The sequence below is a fragment of the Equus przewalskii genome, chromosome 16 (assembly GCF_037783145.1).
Source record: "Equus przewalskii isolate Varuska chromosome 16, EquPr2, whole genome shotgun sequence".
NCBI lineage: Eukaryota > Metazoa > Chordata > Mammalia > Perissodactyla > Equidae > Equus > Equus przewalskii.
This window is the reverse complement of record NC_091846.1, coordinates 64,441,817-64,460,904: the sequence shown is the minus strand read 5'-3', so window position 1 is coordinate 64,460,904 and position 19,088 is coordinate 64,441,817. Positions and strand designations below refer to the sequence as shown.

General features: G+C 40.6%; 1 protein-coding gene across 2 annotated transcripts in view; it reads right to left on the bottom strand.

Annotated features, from left to right (window-relative positions):
• Positions 1-1,602: 1,602 nt before the first annotated feature.
• The window catches only part of GPC6 (glypican 6), a 1,030,865-nt gene continuing 1,013,379 nt past the window's right edge, over positions 1,603-19,088 (bottom strand). For both annotated transcript variants that reach the window (XM_070579058.1, XM_070579059.1), the window contains 2 exons: positions 7,978-8,153; positions 1,603-5,343 (listed from right to left, as the gene is read on the bottom strand). In XM_070579058.1, coding sequence (XP_070435159.1) covers positions 5,141-5,343; positions 7,978-8,153 — 379 coding nt within the window. In that variant the 3' untranslated portion in view covers positions 1,603-5,140. The remainder of the gene's footprint in view (positions 5,344-7,977; positions 8,154-19,088) is intronic.

The window sequence follows — 19,088 nt, the reverse complement described above, 5'->3', positions numbered from 1 at the left end:
TAATTGCCTCTATTTTACAAGTTGGTGTTTCAAAAATCAATGTCATTTTTCATATTCATGCTCATGTTTTGACTATATCTCAGCCCATTTATCGAAAGAGCAAATTAAAATAAATATTGTTGTTACCTGATAGAACTGTCTGTGGTTTTATTATTATTTTTTTCCAAAGCCATTTGGATGTTTTCCTTTCCCATGGAATTGTTCTCAGTTTATTTCCAAACAATATTTGTTATAGTCTGGCTTCGTAGATGGAATTATCCTAAAGTTCCAAACCAACAAAGTGATAATGTGAGCTAAATTATAATATTGCCTACAGTGAAATGTTGCATTCATGGCAACTATATTTATATGGTTTCCTTTATTTAAAAGAGCGTTCTTGAAATAAGCAATGTAGTAGTATGAACCGTAGTTAACAGTAGTAAAGAATGAATAATTTCCAACTGGTGGTTTTGGACAACCAGTAATTGGCACCTTGAGCAGGTTTAGCACAGAGTCAGAGTTTAATAAATATTTTTTAAATGAATCTTTAGCATGTTATATAATATTTAGCATTCCTGAGAGCATGGGAACTTTCAGAAATATAAAAATCAATGCAATTTGCTGAATTTGGAAATTGTTAGTCCTTTTACATATTATCTCATTTTTCTGACCTCATTTATAAAGTATTGACATCAGTTCTCAAGCCACTAAATTTTGCCTAAGAGAGAAAAACAAAACAAAATAAGAGAGATGTAGTATTTTCCTTACACATTTGCAAAGCTCTAAAGAAGTACTGAAAATTCATGATTCCAAATGCCAAGCATACTTGAATGAGTGATGCTGATTTAATTTATGGTTGCTTTTCTTTTCTTTCTTTTTTTTTTAATAAATATTGCAGTTTTTAAAAAGGCCTCAAACAAAAAAATTCAAAAGCTCTGAAATTTCGACTATGACAATTATTAAGAAAATGCAGAAAGGGCACTGGTAGATTTTTTTAAAACTATTTTAATACAAGATTAATAGCAATTTTCTATCCAAATCAGAAATGAAAAATCTTAACCCAATAATATTTATTTGACAGTCACATAAAATTTTAGGATTGATGGTGCACACATTTGTCCTGCATATATATTATGCATATGCACACAGAAACCTCACTATTATGCCATCTTTAGGTGTCTTTTCATGGAAGTACCTCATTACAGGGCAATGTCAAAGATTCCAGTAACTATTCAACTTCGAATGAGGTTCAAATGGCCCCATGCTAGGCTGAGTCCTGTGCTGTAGCAAACCATGATATAGCAAGGCTCCAGAATGCATACAAATCAATACTCTATTTCTATAACTTGGCCTAAAACTAAACACTGGCTAATGTCTTCACCACGGAGGAACACATTGCAAATTTCTAAGTTATGATTTTCTTTACTCTTCTGTTGGCAAAGCTAAACTGCCCCTCTCCCCGTTAAGTTAAAAGTCAAGTCTGTTAGTGACTGTAAGTGAATGAAAATGAATTTGAATTTCCGCAAGTTTTGGATAAGTCAAAACTTGCATTTGCTAACACTTCCACCTTTAATCAAACGTGATAATTAGCCTTGCAAAGAGAAGTAATAAAAGAATCACAACTTAGGAATTTACAAAGTTTTTATTTCTCCTTGGTGACTTTAGTTGGTGTTCAGTGTGTAGCCAAAACTTGCATGTAATGGCCAAAGAATTAAAGTAGGCTAATGTCTGCAGCAGGGAATATAAATTAAATATCAGCGTTCTGAGTCCAATAATATTTTCAATATGTTTGATTTATAGAATGTTACTTTTATAATTACTACTGCTTGTCAATGAATAATAGTGTTTTTCAGTGTAGACAAAGAGTATTTTCTATCCCTTACATTTCAAGCAGGTAATACAAGTTCCTTATCTGGGTAAGTCACTGCAAGGGAGTCAGATTGTAGTACTAAGGTTGTTCTACAATGGCTATAATTGAAGTGCATGACTTGACCTTCGCTAAAATGACCGAAGGATGTCATGGGGTCCTTCAATACAGAACCATAAGCAGGGCTAATTTGTAAATTTGCAAGTCATTCTTCTCTGCTAAAGACTTTAGCCTCTGTTTAGCTTTTGTTATAACATATACAAAGTATAATATACACCAATTACAGACGTGTATTTCTGTTAGAAAAATACATATTATAACTAAAGAACATGTAAATAGAGGCACTTCAATAAGCTAAGTGTTTGCAGTTATGAGCATCACCCAACAATTTCTAGTGTCTGATTTCAGTGAGCCCAATTCCTCTCTACTCATAACAGAGGTTACAATGTGATTACAGAACTTAGGGGACATCAAAGCAAATGAGGTCAGGTCAGGAAAAATAATGGAGCATCATTGAATCCCCTATCAATATGCTGAAACAAGAGAAATTAATTTGGCATGGAGGGGATTCCAAAATACTTACTGAAATGGGGTAACTAGACTAACATGATTCCTTTAGAGCAGAAAAAAATTCTCTTGTTAAATTAGCCTGAAAATTATACAACATAGTAGGATGATGATAAAAACCAGGAAGTACAATTTGAATAATATTCTGACCACATCCATGCAGGTAACTAATATTGTGGCATCATTAACATAGTCATTTCAGCTCTCTGCCTGGCTCATATGGATCACTATATTTCACCAACATGAATAATATTGAAAATTAAGGTGTTGAAATAAATGAAGCAGGCGTTTATATATTATCTGTGTGTTTAGTGGGTACAGAACGTGGGTTCACATTCATTAATATAAGGTGTATTCATATACATGCACAAAACCTTTTGGGGGTGAAAGCACAGGGAAAACAAGGCATTCTGATCTATTTCATAGAAGACAATGCAGAAATAGCTAAAAAGAAGAAAGATTTGGAGTATGAAGCCATAAAAACAAGTTATTACTCAAATATTCTGGAAAATCAAAGTTGATTTAATTTGTATTGCACCATAATTACTGGAGAAAGACAATACTGATTTCTGAACACACAATGAAATGAGCAACATAATGATTGGTCTTCTCAGAGATGTTTTATGTGTGATTGGTGGTAGGAAGCCAAAGTTTGGCAGTGAAATGGATGGTTTTCTAGAAGTATGTAATGCTGAATTAGATTAAGTGTTAACTTCATAAAGATTTAAATGAAAAGATGCCACAAAGTCTCTCAGAATCCTACATTTCATATTTCGTTAGGCATAAAATAGCAGTAGATGCTTCTAAATACTTTCAGTTTTGCAAAAGTGCTCAAATATACTTAATACTAGTGTGCCGCATGTGTTCTACTTAAATGTGATGACTAATCAATAACTAATTATAATTTTGATGAGAGTGGAGATTGAAAAATACCATTACTGTCAATGGGTTAATTAAAACATGACTGGCCTACAATGGTGTCCTGAAACATTACTTTTCCCAACCCCAGATACATCATAAAAACCAAGAAACACATGGGTAGCCAACTCTGTTCATAAAGCCCCAGTTTGGTTTATTTTACTTCTCTCTCTTAGGGGGAGCATAAGGCCTGGCTCTGGCCCTCCTGGCAGATCAGTTAGGCTGTGGCTCTAGACTGGCCTCTTGAGTTAGGATATTTATCCACGTGCCAAGCAGGAACCCTAGGCTGAAGGCGGTATACATGAAAGCAATGGTTTTTGTATGAAAACACATTCTTTACGCATACAGTTTCCACGACCAGTGAAGCCCTGCACACCCATGGCTCTCCCCATGAGCTCGGTACAGTCTGGAGCACCCAGGACAAAGCACACTCATGCAAAAAGGGTGTGCCCTGGAAACTTTTAATAAATGGACAGTTAGATACGTAAAAAGTTCTCTTTCTTGATTCTTGGTGCTCACAGATCATTGAGGAATCCCTTCTCTGAGCAGCACAAAACAAGAAGAGCTGGTTGACAAAACATTTTCGTTACAAAGGTGTGTCAACCCTGAGCTTGGAATTAAGAAGTTAAAATCTGTGATTTATATATATATAGATATAAAAATAGATGATCATACTAAGACTAAAAAAGTGAAAGAAATCTCCATGTCAATACTATATATATATATTTTCTGTCTTGACTTTTTTTGTTGTGAGTTATTTTGTAAGAGAATGCCCTTGTGGTACAGAAACCAATGGACACAAAGCAAATAGTTAAAAATGAAAACTCACTTATGGATCTAATTGCTTATCAGTTCATTAAAAGAACTCTTCTTCTGGGAAGGTAAAGAGCACAGGGGCAGAAACATCTAATTAATGTCAAACCTGTGGCTAAAGCAAAGTGATTCTATCATTGAGGATTATTTTCAATTCAGACCCTGGAGGAGGATGAATTGATGGGCGTGTCCACTAGTAACTGAAGATGAAGGGGAAATCTGTGCCAATTGGATGCAGTGGATAGACACTAAGAGAATTAAGAGAAATGGTGCCAGTACTAAAATTGAAATTGGGGAGGGTGAGAGAGAGGTGCTGAGTCATAGTAATTTTTGCTCTCGTATTAAAGATGGAATTAGAAATTTAATATCAGTACCTCCAAATCAGTTTGGTTTTGTGTAGTTAGAGTGAAGACAATACCTTCAAGACAACAGTATATTTTCACTACATTAAAACAACTTCGAACTTTCTCCCTGTAAGCATTTTGTAAACTTGATTTGTCACAGAAAAGCTTACACTGGGAGCTGGCCGGCAATGTTGAACTTATGGCGTTAAAACTCTTATTTTTCTCTCGTTTGCTCTTTTGTTGAAATGCAATTGTCTTGGGGTTTAGATTGACCTTACAAGGAAAATTATTTTCTTTCTACCTTTTTTTTAAAATGGGGAAAAAAAAAAAAAACTCACAACGTGAGATTCCTTTACTTCTGCAGCATAAAAGCAAATGAAGGTAAGAAAATCTCCTGGTACGAAAGATTTGAGTAAGAATTCTCTAGAATAAACAAGGTCCCCACAGATAGCTGAAAGAAAGAGGAAGCAGTCCTGTCTGGCACCCGGTACTCTTTGGGAAAACAAAAAGGAGGCAGAGTGCAGTACTGCTCTCTTCTCATAGAAAACGGTCAGTTTTTGTGGCATGGTCCATTGTCCAAGAGTGCAGGGAAAGAAGTGAGTTGGCCATTCAGATAGCTAAAATGCAGTTTCATCTGACCAAAAACCCAGGATTATCTGCACAGTCTCTGTAGTGCCAGGACGATGCAGACGAGAGACCCTGAGAGCAGGGAGTGGCCGAGCTGGGCTGCAGAAGAGTCTACTTCTCTCCTGTCGGGATCAACTGCAGGGGCCTCTGTGGTGACAAACTCGAACTCCGTGGGACACACATCATCCATGCACCCACTGCCACTCCCTGAGCCGCTGGATTCATCACCTGGTATGGGCAGATTGAAAAATAGAGTTAGATCACAACAGGAAAGAGTGGGGACACATGACAGATTTGGTCATGGTGGCTGAAGGGTTTTGTTTACTAAACATTTGCTTTTGCATCTCCATGTGAATTGCATTCCTTTGAAGTCCCAAACCACTACCCCCAGCATTCTCCTTTGTCTTTAGCTGAAGATGGTATTTAAGGTGGTGGCTTCAGCCATTTTGGTGAATTACATGGTTTTCCTGGGTTTCTCCCATGTATACCTGTTATTAAACTTTGTTTGAGTTTTCTCCTGTTATTCTGTCTTATGTCAATTTAATTCTTAGACCAACCAGAAGAACCTAGAAGTGTAGAGGAATATTTCTTCCTCCCCTACACCTTGCTGAGACTGCTTCCTCACCTGGAAAAATGAGAATAATCATATCTATTTCACAGAATTGTTATGGGGTATAAGTGAGAAAATGTTCCTGTGAGGACTCAGGAAATTGGTTATGACATTTGCTATTTCCCCTACTTGTTCAATGATTCCATCCAATAGGCCTAAACTCCTCCCTGCTGGCCTAAAATGGTAAAGCCCTGATTGAGCTGCTCCTGAAAGACTGGCGCCATCTTGGCTGCTCAATGCTACTTAAGTAAAGCCAAGGTAAGGTAGGGACTCTTCTAGTGTCCCCAGAATGAGAAAGGCACAACTCAGCACAATTCTTTTTTTTTTAATGGGACATCTAAATACCAGATAAGATATTTGAATACATGATACCAGGTTCTTAACATTTTCTCTGATTTATCTTTAGTGGCCTTTACAAGGGGTAAAATGACCATTAAGTAAATTCAGAGATAGCGGAATTGCTCAGGGAATTGTTCTAAACACTGGCATTATGAACAAGAAGTAACATAACCTTTACAAAGATACTATTAAAGCAATTTAGAATATTAAAAATGTGGTAAGCAAATAATGACAGGAGATTCCAGCTGAGAAAAATAATGGCCCCATCACTTTCTGAAAGGGAATCACAAATGCAGTTATTTAAGGGGCGATTTTAAAAAATGTCAAAAGCAATAAGGGTGATGATGGCTAGAAGATGTAATAATGGTTTGTAGGACAGACATTATCCTAAAAGGCCAAATTTCGTGTTTGGGTTACGGCTAAGTGGTACTCTCCAATGTTGCTGCAAGAACTCTTTTCAAAGACATTCCCTAAGCTTTGCAGATTGACATGATGACCCCTTTAGGTCAGAGAGGAGAGAGAAGCATGGCCAACATCAACTAACTCTCATGCATCTTGAATTATGTATTCCAGCAGTCATTCTCCAGATAATAAAGCATTTTAATAGATAGGGAACCAGAATGGGTAAATTGAGAGGAGTGAGGCTAAGGAATGAGCAAGGGAAAAGCAGGAAAGGCTAAAACGTGTGTAAAGTTCTCTTCTGAAGAGGGAAGAAGAGGTTTAGTAAAGAGGAAGAGAAATAATGGAAGGATTCTGAGAAATTTTACAGCAATGAAGTCTATTGGGTTGGAATTATCTTGCATTTAGAAAATTAATTTTTGAGTTATTTAAAATGGAGTGAAGCACTGAAAGTTTTCTGCAGGGGACAACTCAGTAGGATGACAGCTTAGACTTAGATGACTTAATGTTTTCCACCTGTAACTTGTTTCTTTCTGTCTCATTAATTCGAGCACACAAGCATCATCTTTTGCTTCATTGACCAAATTACAGAATCACTGGCAATTCCACCTCTTACGTTCGAGAAATCTTTTCCTGAGAACTCTCTCTATGAGGGTACATACTTTTAAAAAAGCAAAAAATCCCCAACAAAACAAAAACCAAAAAAATTTGCCTTAATACTTATGCATCTTGAAATCCTTTACACAAAACATATACAGGTAGTTTCATGTCAATATTCTCTTAGTAGTCTTTTAAATCACTTCTGATGCTTTTGCGATGTTTAATAAAATATGCATGTGTAATACTGCATCAGCATTTTACTATATCTCTCAATATTTCAGATGCAAATGTCAACGATTGGGGTATGTGCATGACTCATAGAGAATGAATGCAGTTGAATCCATAGCATGACAGGTATTATATTAGCTCCTTTACATATGGCCTCAAATAAAGCTCCCCAATAGCCCCTTAGGCAAGGATGCTTCCCATTCTGTAGAAGAGGAACTTGAGACTTAAGAAGTAATTTGTTGAAGACCTCAGTTCCTACGTGATAAAACAGGGATTCCGGCCCAGCCTTGTCCGAGTGAGCAATTTTCAGAACATTCTTCTTTTGGTGGTTGGGAGGAGGGACAGGAGTTTGGAGCAGAGACATAAATGCTGACAGGGAAAGGAGAAAGTGAAAACATTACTTTGTTGCTTTATCATTAATGACTCAACTGGCAGATGAAACTCAATTTCAGCTTTGGTACAGGTGAACGTCATCTGCTGAAACTCTTCCTGAAGACCGGCTATGATTTTAGTAGTATCCTAAGTCTTGTGGATCAGAGTTCTCTCTCCAAAGGACTATAAACAGCTTTGCAGATTGGGTAAGCATGACACAAGAGTAAAGGTGTGTACTGCTCTTGAAGAAAATGATAGTGTGAACCTCTTTAACCATTTCTCACTCTCGAGAGTACTGGTAAAGACTTTCTTACTCGTGTCCTGGAAGTTGACGTCATTGCCATTGTACGCATTCTTTAGTTTGTTGGTCATCACACGGAGAGCCATGATCTGCTGCCTGATGAACGTGTCGGGCCGCGTGATATCCACATCCACCTCAGGATTGTTGATCTGGTTGGTCAGCCCATCATTCATGATCTCAGGCAGGTATCTGCAGGGCAGAGAGGCAGAGAACAGATTAGGGTGAGGCAGGAGGGCCCTCGAGACCAGAATCCACCATGCTGTCTCTAACAGTGAGCCAAAACATAGGCAAAAACGGGGCTCAATTCCTGGAAAAAACACCGAACAGTAGACATAAGTAACACATTTTCTCAGAGGGAGATACGGCTAAAATGGCTTTAGACAAGTTTTTTAAACGGCACTGAATTCTTAGGTAGACTTGCCTACAAATGAATGTTCAACTGGGGACTTACAGGAAGTGTTACTTAAAATTAACTACTCCTTCTTCCTCCATCTCAAATGTTAGATGCGACATCAAAGAGTTGATAGCTTCCTCAGCTCTCCTGTCAATCTTGTTGGTAAGAGCTGAAGTTGTAAATTATGTATGATATTAGGGCATTTTCTTGTATGAGGATGCTCTTTCTCAACTAAGGAGGGTCTATGTCAGATTTTAATCAGTAGAAATTTTTGGATATAAAAGACCATCTTTGGAAAGTTCGAGGAGTAACCAGTGAGTACTGGCCTGTTTGAGGTGTCTGTTAGGGTTTTTATTTTGGAATAGAATCTTGGGTCTAATTCAATATTGGGTAAAACAGAAGAGTAAAATATAATAGTTCTTTAATTCTCTCATTTGTGCTAAAACGTCAAAATTGTCAGTCCTTCAACGTCAACTGCCTGAGCTGCCCAGGTATATTTATACCAATGAAGACTAAAGATCTCAGACATCAATTTTCAGTCCTGCTGCTCTTCTTCTCATAAAGCTTCTTGCACCTGCCTCTTCTTCCCATCTGCTGTGTCCCTTGTTAGAGAGCAGAGGGCTACAGCAGCCTCGAATTGACTTCCCTGTCCTCCTTTTTCTTTTCTGGTGCATCCTGAACGTGCTGTCTGCTTAATCGTCTTCAGATATTGCTTTCATCATGTTACTGTTCTGTTTAAGAACTTTTGATGACAGTAGCTAACGACCACTGGGCACTTACTGTCAGGCACTGTGCCAAGCACATTACACGCATTTTTAAATTCAGTCCTGCACCAAATCTAGGACGTAGGTACTATTTTATCCCCATTTTGTAAAATAGAAAACTGAGGCTTAGTGAGGATAAGGAACTACAAAATCACAGAGCTAATGGATGGTAAAGCCGTGATTTGAGCCCAGTAGCCTAGCTTTAGCACCCACGTTCCCAAACACTGTACCATACTGCCTGGTTGACAATTAACTACAGTTCACACTTTGTAGCTCATAATCAAAGCCCATGTCCATCTTGTCTCTGCGTTCTTATGCTGCATTATTCCCTTCAAGGGATCCTCCTTGCCTGATGGAATCTACTCCCTGCATATCTCTGGTTCTTGCCTGTCCCACAGGTTTTCCTTGTCTGCAGTGCACTTTTCCATTTAAATCTCAAAGATTCTTAAAGACCCAGGTCAATTCACACTTTCTCCTTAAGATATTTCCCAGCTTTGAGGGATCTGCCCATTGCTTCCTAGGGCTACTGGGTTGGGCTAGGCAGGTGGTACAGTACACAGAGTCACCTGCCAAGGGAGTGAGTGAGGGCTGAAATCCAGCCCGGGTTCTGTGCCCATGGAGCTATGCACTTGCGCAGCACCATTTGACCAAAAGGGCTGCTTTTTTCTTTTCTTTTTGGGAATTTTTTTATTTTAGAAAATTTCAATATATACCAAAGTAGAGACAATAGTATTAGGAATCCTCGTGGACGCATGTGGATGCCTTTTTCTAATTCCTGCAAACGTGCTATATTTGTCTGTGTCCTGGTAAGATACAGATGGCACACTCAAAAGGGGGTAAGAAAGAGAGTTTAAAGAAAAGCCTATTACAAAGGTGTGGACAGGGTGAAAGGAAACCAGTGCAGAGCGGTGAAGAAACCAGGAGCTGGCAAGAGCAGAAGGGCCAGAGGGAAGGAGCTGTTACCAGAATGCACAGGAAGTGAAATCACAGACAGGGGCCAAATGACACAGCAGCTGCCAAACCCAGGACTGGTAGGGAGGGAGCTGAGGGAATGATACTCCGACTTCTCTAGTCCCTCCTTCTGACCTCCAGCTGCTGCCTCTCATTGGCTGAACCCAACTGGAAGCCAGTGGGCAAGGGGACCCAGGTGATGCAGTTTGTGGAGGTTCCTTCAGGGCACCGCTCCAGGGAAGGGATGAAGAGGGATCTCAAGAGGAATCAGAACATCCAGCACAGGCACCCAACAGGCTGGTGGCAGCCCTGCGAATTGCTATTATTATCATTCTTCTACTGCCTCTACTATTGTTGCTTAAAAGCTCAAAAAACTTCCTTTCTTCTATTTTGTTATTCTTATTTACATAGTCTTGTACAATATACTTATGCTTAAAACTTTCTTCCTTCCTGCAGGTCATTTTCCCAGTTCTGGAAACCAAAAGCTCTATCCATCAGCTTCCAAAAGAAGAAACAGAAACACACAGGGAAACTTTCATATTTTAAGCCTCTTCTCAGGTATTGAAATCTTATGTGTGATGTATTGGTGTATGAATTGGTTTACCCATTTTAAATCAGAGGTGCCCTGAATGAGCTCCATGTCATCATCAATATCTTGAAGAAAATCACCTTCACAATCCTCACTACATAATGAATAATGAAACACACAGAGTGCCTTGCAAATTCTTTTCCATAAAGTTTCACAGTATCTATGGCCCTGAAAAAATATCCTAACTGAAATAAAAAAAAGTCATAGAACCATATCTCTTTATTTTTGCAGCAAAGCATAACTTCTATGCTGTCTTTTAATATATCTGGTATATCAATAAATTCTTGTTAGATTCAGAGAGAGTTTCCTGATATAACTTCTAAAATATGACATTGGGTTGACTATTATTGACATTCAATTACATGTACTAGGTTCCACGAGCTCTACATAATTATTAAAGCCCATTGGAATAAACAGTAGCAAGGGCAGGCCAGGCTTTGCTGACACAGGAGTTAGAGGTGCCGAAAGGTGACCGTCACTTCTGGTGTTGCGCCATCCACGTTTTAGACAATGATTCCTGCAGCTGCGCCTATGCTGAGTCAGAGCAGGGCTTTGTTTCTTTCAGATGCTGTGTGCACTGCACTGCTAGCCAAGACTCATTTATCAGAAGCTGACTGCGATAGCTTACATGGGAATGCTGCCCCTGGGAGTCTGAGCATCCAGAAACAATAAGAGACTGCCAGATAAACCCAGCTTTAACTGTGCCTACTGATGCTCAGCCACTTACAATAAAAACAAGTGACAATGCACCCATGTCTTCAAGAACCTTTTCTACTTTTGCTGTATTTAAAGGGTAACTTTAGAGACAATGTGGAAACTTAAACTGAAAATACAGTTGAAAAAGAAATGGCCATTCTGTCGCTCCAGAGGTACATCCTGAGGCCAAATCTAGGGACGTCCAGAGTGCAGCCCAAAGGATCTATGGAAGCCCAGTTCAGCACCATGACTCCTGAGCCCATTTATTTGCTGCCTCTTTACATATCACTCATATCCTGCAAGAATGGATGCATCTTTGAGCCCCTATTCTTCCCTTTATTAGATTTTGCACCAGCTCTTTGGCATGCCAGCATTCTACTTTGACACCATTACAGTTCCGGGAGACATGGAAAGGAAGGAGAATCTTGCGGCAGACAGACCAGGTTCCAAGGCTGGATGCACATTTACCCCAGTCAGGGAGAACCCAGAAATGGGGACAAATTGGAGGGGTGTCATTATTTGCCAATGCTTCCTGCTGGGGTGTGGTAAGTGGGTGGCATCCACGAACAGTCAAGCATAGCTTCTCCATTTTGGTTACCTTCTATTTTGCAAGAGCATTAGGAACTAAATCTTCAGCAGCTTTGCAGAATTACTTTTCTTCACATGATGGTCTGAATGTTTGTGTTACCCCTGAATTCATATGTTGAAAACCCAATGCCCAAGGTGATGGTATTAGGGGGTGCGGTCTTTGGGAGGTGATTAGGATTAGTGCTTTTATAAAAGAGGCCTCAGGAGCTTCCTAGTCCCTCTGCCATGTAAAGATACATGTAAAGAAGTCTGCAACCCAGAAGAGGCCCTCAGTCGATCATGCTGGCACCTGATCTTGGACTTCCAGCCTCCAGAACTGTGAGAAATAAATTTGTACTGTTTATAAGCTACTCAGTTTGTGGTATTTTGGTTAGAACAGCCCAAACACAGTAAGACAACATCTAATTTTGTATTTTTGATGTAGGCTTCGTTGATTACATCTAAACAATATAGCTGATTAGGGTGGAAGAGTCTCATAGGAACTTAGGAGGGACTGATACAGTTAGTCTTGTGGGGGCAGGCTCTGTGCCAGGACCCCCACTGGCAGAGCTGACAGCCTCTGTCACCTGAGAGACCTCAAACCTGAGAGACAAAGACTTGTCCCCACAGCAGTTTCCCACTGGCCAGCCACATGCCTGTCATGGCCACCATTCAAAATCCCTCCTTTCAGCTGAGCCAATGCTTCCAGAAGGTCCCTGTTGATATAGGAACGTGCCTGCTGGGAGGAGAGGCATGTTAACTCATCAGTAGTCAGTATTTCTTATCACCACGTTAATGCTGGAAGTTGTTCTGAGGTAAGGAACTGTGTAGTGAGAGGAAGGGACAAACAGCCCTCAAGATTTAATGGGATTTGAAGCTAGTGCAAGTCTGAGGAACGAGGTGCTCGGAAAGAGGGTCACCCTGTGGTGCCCAGCAGAGTTGGCAAGAGTCCAGGTGGAAGTAGGGGCAGGAACAGGGAGAGATGGGTGTCTAGGTACTGGCCTGGGTTTGTTTTCAGATGCCTGACACTTCCTCCCACTGCTCCTGCCTCAAGGCACACTTGGAAGATGGTGGGGGGTGGGGAAGCAGATTCAATCCTGCTTGTTGCCACAAATGGGCTCCATTCAACACATGTCTCCACAGCAATTTCTAATTCTCAATAAGCTACATATATTCATCTTCAGTGAGTTTAAGGGTTTACCTAATCTGAGTAGATATAATACTAATATAGGTCCAAAATTCCTTATCTGCAGTTACAAAATTCAAAAATCTTCAAGGATTTTTCCTGCAATCCATTCATTAGCAAAACTTGATCTTATCCCTACTTATCCCAGTTAGTGTGAATAGTGCTACATTTTGCTGTGGAAATTTAACGTGTTTGATTGTGGGTTGCAGCCTCAGACCCCACTGGGAGTATTACATTATACACAGTATACGCACTGTGATGACTTTCTAAAATCTAAAAAATTCAGAATTCTGAAACACTGATGGTCCCAAGGATCTCAAACAAGGGATTGTGACCCTGTGGCACCCCTAACCTCTTTCAGAAGCTTTCTTAAAACTCTAAGTTTTAAACTTCGCACCCATTAGGATGGCTATTATTTGAAAAACAAACAGAAAACAGAAAATAATAAGTGTTAGTGAGAATGTGGAGTGGAGTGTAAGTGCCTGACATTAAGTTTTTGATTGTTGAGGCATCCATTGCAAAGACATCCATCTTCAGTTAACATACTGCCAGCTGTATGACACAGCTACTAGCAAAACAACCAGATAAGGAAGCAGACCGCCTCCACCCAGGAAGGTCCCTTTTCAGAAAGCCCTGGGCAACCTAGATAACTGACTGCTTGAGTGACCCCACTTCTCCCTTCTCTTACCCTAATTCTCACTCTTGTGCTTCAAGTTAGCCAATAAAGATCAAACCCTTGAAACCCTAGGCACCCCACCCTCGGGCCCTAGTAAAGGCAGAGCCCCAGGACTGCTCTCTCTCTCTCTTACTATCTACCTGAGACCTAGCTGTAAGGCCCTCAGGGAGCCACGTACACTCCAGGACCTTTGAGTAATAAATCTTGTTCCTCAAAGTTCCCTGATGGATTCTTGCTGAAGCGCATTCTGCAATCCTTATAGGAACCGCAAGAGTGGACCCAGCCTTAAGTAGGGGCCCTGGTGTGGGAAATGTCTGTGAAGCTCACTATGAGTGATGTGTGCCCAGGTGAGTGACACGGGCATTCCTAACTGAGGGCAATGCCATCGATAGACTTGGGAACTACGAATCATGGCAAAATGGGAAATCCCGTGCATCGCTAGAGGGAATGTAACGTGGTACAGCACTAGGGAAAACAGTATGGCAGTTCTTCCAAAAATTAATCACAGAATTACCATATGACTCAGCAATTCCGCATCTGGGTATATATCCAAAAGAACTGGAGGCAAGGACTTGAACAGATATTCGTAGGCTTCTCTTCATAGTAGCCTTATTACAACAGCCATAAGGCAGGAGCAACCCAAGCGCCCATTGAAGGTTGAATGGATAAACACAATGTGGTATCTACATACACCACATTGGACATTATTCAGCTTTAAACAGGAAGGAGATTCTGACCCATGCTACAGTGTGGATGAACCTTAAAGACATCATGTTTAGCGAAATAAGCTGGTCATAAAAGGACAAATATTGTATAAATCCACCTATATAAGGTACCTAAAGTAGTCAAATTCATACAGAAAGTAGAATGGTGGTTGCCAGGCTAGAAGGAGGGAGGAGTGGAGAATTAGTATTTAATAGGTGCAGAGATTCAGTTTGGGAAGATAAAAAAGTTCTGTAAATGGATGGTGGTGATGGTATACAATAATTTGAATGTACTTATGCCACTGAACTGTACATTTAAAAATGGTTAAAATGGTAAATTTTATGTATATTTTACCACAATTTTTAAAAAAATCTAAGTTTTAAGTATAATTTTTCTTAAGTTCTTAATACACTAGACTGCTTTTTTCCCTTTCCATTTTTCCTGACTGGAAAGTGGATTTACTCAAAGCATACTGTGATGTTACGCTTTAAGTGGATTTACAAATTCTTGAAGACTGCTAAGCTGGAGTTGTCTGTGGCATTAGGTGCTTCAGTGAAATGTGACACTGAGATATGGGCAAAGGCCCAGAGATGGACCCAGGGTACCTGAGATCTCTATGAGACTCAGCAGTGTGATCATGAGCAAGTTATTTAGCTACTTTATATAATTACACACAATTATTCTTATATTTATAGGAATAACACATTTATTTCATGAGCTGCCATATTGAGCTAAGATACATGAAAATGCTTGAAAATATAACACACTATGCAATTCTAGTGTATTCTTATGAAAATTAAGTTGTTAACACAGCTCCCTCAAGTGCCAAACTTGTTTCTTAGGAGTGGCTGACAGCAGCAGAGTTTGGAGTTTTAAAGTCTGAATTCATGTACCGAAGAATGATTTGTTGTGGCTTTCCTTGAGCTGGAGGATGTATGGTGTGAAAAGGTTTGGGAACTCTTGGAGGACACAGAACTCAGTGGTTGCAGCACTGAGCAGAAGCTAAATTCTCTGACTTGGCCTCTTAATCCATTGGCAGGAGCTCCCCCACCCACCCTTTTTTGGTAGAACTGGAGTCAGCCAACTACAGCATGAATAGGAAAGAAGACCCACGGGTCAGTTCTCAGGGCTGCCGGACTGTCGGCAGCAACACGTTCCCTTCCTCTTTTTTGTAGCCACATTTTAAAGCACTTGCAGGAGACGCATGCAGCGTCCCTCTCCCCCAGGACAGTCAATCTTCATGGGGTCTTCCCTCCCAAGGATACTGCAGAAGGGAAGCGGGCATTCAGCAATGCCAGGTTTGACAATTGCCAGTTGTCTTCCAGACTTCCCACCTTCCCAAGTTGGTTGCCTGGCTGGGTATACATCAAATATTTCACAGTTCTTTAAAATGCAGCTTGAGTGCTTTAGGACACATTTCACAATCAGACTAAAACAACATTGTCCTGCCAGATCTGCCAAGTCACTATCTTTGACAGATTTCTCATCACCGTGCATCATTTCATTCCTCTTCCATCTGCTCAAACTTACCCAGTCATGACTTGCTATTTTCTTTGCTTAGTCAATCCACTCAGTGGCTGGTGAGAGTGACTGATGTATCTTCTAGACTTTTCTACTTTTCCTATTTCTTATAATTTACTGTATTTACCTCCTGGCCTCGGAAGGGATTTCCTTGGGGACACAGTTATTTCTGTGAGGATCAGGTGCCTTGAAAAACAGCAGAATCTCCCTGCAAAAGCTATATTTCCAACGGATCCAATTAATCCTCGTCTCTCAGCCGGCATCTCCATCGTCTCTTCCCAGAAGGCATTTTAAAGAAAGGACACAGTGACAGCGAAACACTGGCTTACAGGGAGGAGAAGCAGAAAGTTGTTTTGCCAGTTTTATGGGGGAGAGGGAAGAGTCTGGAAATAACTGACTCAAGAAACCCTGAAAACTCTGACATGATGGATGTCCTATCATGAAATCCATGTGCTGTTGGGACTTGCTCCTCAGACTGGCTTTCACACGCATTCTTCCTGCCCCATCCCATTGTCTTCCATACTTCCCCTTCCTTTTTAACCCCTATAAGCTTGGGAGAAGAATCCCATGAAGAGGAAACAAGCCTCAAGGAGGATATGGAGGATGTAATTTGACATGGCTATGTCCTCACAAAGTGAGAATCTGCCCCTATGACAAAAAGGTAAGAGTCTGTATGAATACCATGAGGGACTTATGTTTTCTTCTGCTGCTGCCTGACAAAGTTCTAAGCTGTATTAGCTAACTATCCACAAGTTTTATTTGCTTCTGAGTGTATGCTTTTCTGCGACCCATCGAATCATTCTTCTCTAGCTACCGTACAGACAGGTCATTCCGGCCACCTGGCTGCCCAAAATGCCCTTCTCAGGGATGACGGATGACTGCAAATGTCCTCCCAGGGTCTCTGGGTCACCCTGGGAACTTTAGGAGGCCTAGATTTGTAACCTGCACCATGACTGTTTAATTTCTTTTCCCTTTGGCCTTCTAGATTATTATTGATTTTCCTCCCTTACTTACTAGCTTCCTTTCAATTCCTGTTTGAGTTGAGTCAGAGTGTTGCTTTGTCTTCTCTCATTTCTCCCTAGAAGTTGCTTAGACAAGTGAGAAATGGGAGGACCAGAAGTTTCACTTGCAAACTGACTTTCCTGCTGGTCGCTGAAGATGCAATAGGCTGCTTTTCTTGAGTGACAGACACTGCCGTGAATTGTGAGGAAAATCCTTTATTAGCTATTCTGATAAAGCAGGATTTGAATCTGAGTACTAACTGCTACATACTGAATGTTTGTGTCCCCGCAAGATCCATATAGTGAAGCCTCAATCCCCAGTGTGATGGTATTAGAAGGTAGGGCCTTTGCGAGGTAATTAGGTTGCGATGAGGTCCTGAGGATGGAGCCCCTCTGATGGGATTAGGACCCTTATTAGAAAAAGAGACCAGAGCCATCTCTCTCATTGCCGTATGGGGGCACAGGGAGAAAGCCGCCATCCACAAGCCAGGAAGAGGGCCTTCACTAGAACCCAGCCCTGCTGGCACCCTGATCTCGGACTACCAGCCTCCAGACTGGAAGAAATTAGTTTCTGTTTAAGCCACCCAGTCTATGGTATTTTTGTTATAGCAGCCTGAGCTAAGACACTTATTGAATCAAGTACTGACAAGAAATTCAACGTATCCATCCTTGGCTCATAAGTGCATCACGTTTGAGACCAGAGGTTGGTACAGACAATATCCTGTATCGTGAAGGCTGTGCTTTATTTCAAACTTAAAATTCTCTCTTGCTGCACATGTGAACACTAAGCAATTCGTTGTTGAGATGCCTTTGACCTCGCCTGTGCTCTGGCTATCCTTAGTGGGTGATGTTACAACTGAACCACATGACCTCCCCGGCCCAGTTGCTGTATTTCTTTTTTTAATATAAGAAAAGCCCCATTGAAAGGAACATCAAGGGTATCCATGGAGACAAAGAGAAAACAACAAATTGTAACACCCTCCCTGAGGCTTGTGCGTGAACTGAAAAAGGGAATATCTTACTTGTTAATAGGAGCTTAAAGTACGGCTGCCAGACAAAATAAAATACGAGACTGACAGTTACATCTGAATTTCACATAAACAATGAATCCTTTTTTAGTATAAGTGTATTCCATTTGGTGTCTGGTGTTTTATGTGCTAAATCTGGCAGCTCTGCCTTAGAGCCTTGCTACTCAAAGTGTGGTCCCTGGACCAGCAACAGCTGCATCCCCTGGAAGTTTGTTAGAAACGCAGGATCTCAGGTCCCATTCAGACTTCTCGAAGCAGAATTTTTAACGAGATCCCCAAGAGTTTAGCCTGCACATTAACACTGGAGAAACATTGTTTCAGAGTTTAGGAAGTATTTTCATAGACATTATTGTATTGGTCTTCAAATTGTCTCAGTGGGTTGGAAAGGGAAGGGTAAGCAAGTAAGGGCTTCTCTTAACCACCTGATGTCAGAATGGAGGTTTAAATGCCAACAGAGTCATCAGCATGTCGGCAATTTCCTCCCATCCAAAGGCCAGTCTCTTCCTTCTACCTCACTTCCTCTTTCCAGGCCTGTTTAGCTACTGAAGCAGTGAGATCAGCCAGAGATGGGCGAGAGTGCAAGCAGGGGGACAAAAGTGGGCTCATATTCCAGGGGAGCCACTCCTCACACACCCTTGACCATTATCTCAGTACAAGATTTTACCCTGCGGCCGCCATTAGCAGCCTCATCTATGTGTATCTTGTTCTCTATTTCATGTCATCACTAATTTCAACAGGTGTCATTCATTTAATAACAGCTATTTGGGAAAATAAGATAATCATCAGAGTAAATGGACATATCCACTGTAGGAGTCATTTTGATTTCAGAAATGTTAAAATGTGAAATAGGTATGTTTTTGAATCAAGGAAGTATGGTAAAGAGCTATGGGGTAGGATTCAGAAAATCATCGGGAGAAATGTGGGTGATGGAGAAAAGCCGATCAAACACTGAGATAGGACAAAAGGGCTGCAGGAGTGGGTGTGAACCGAAGAATGTGACTGAAGAGTCTGATGGGTAAAATATAAAGAGAGAAAGAAATGTGTGG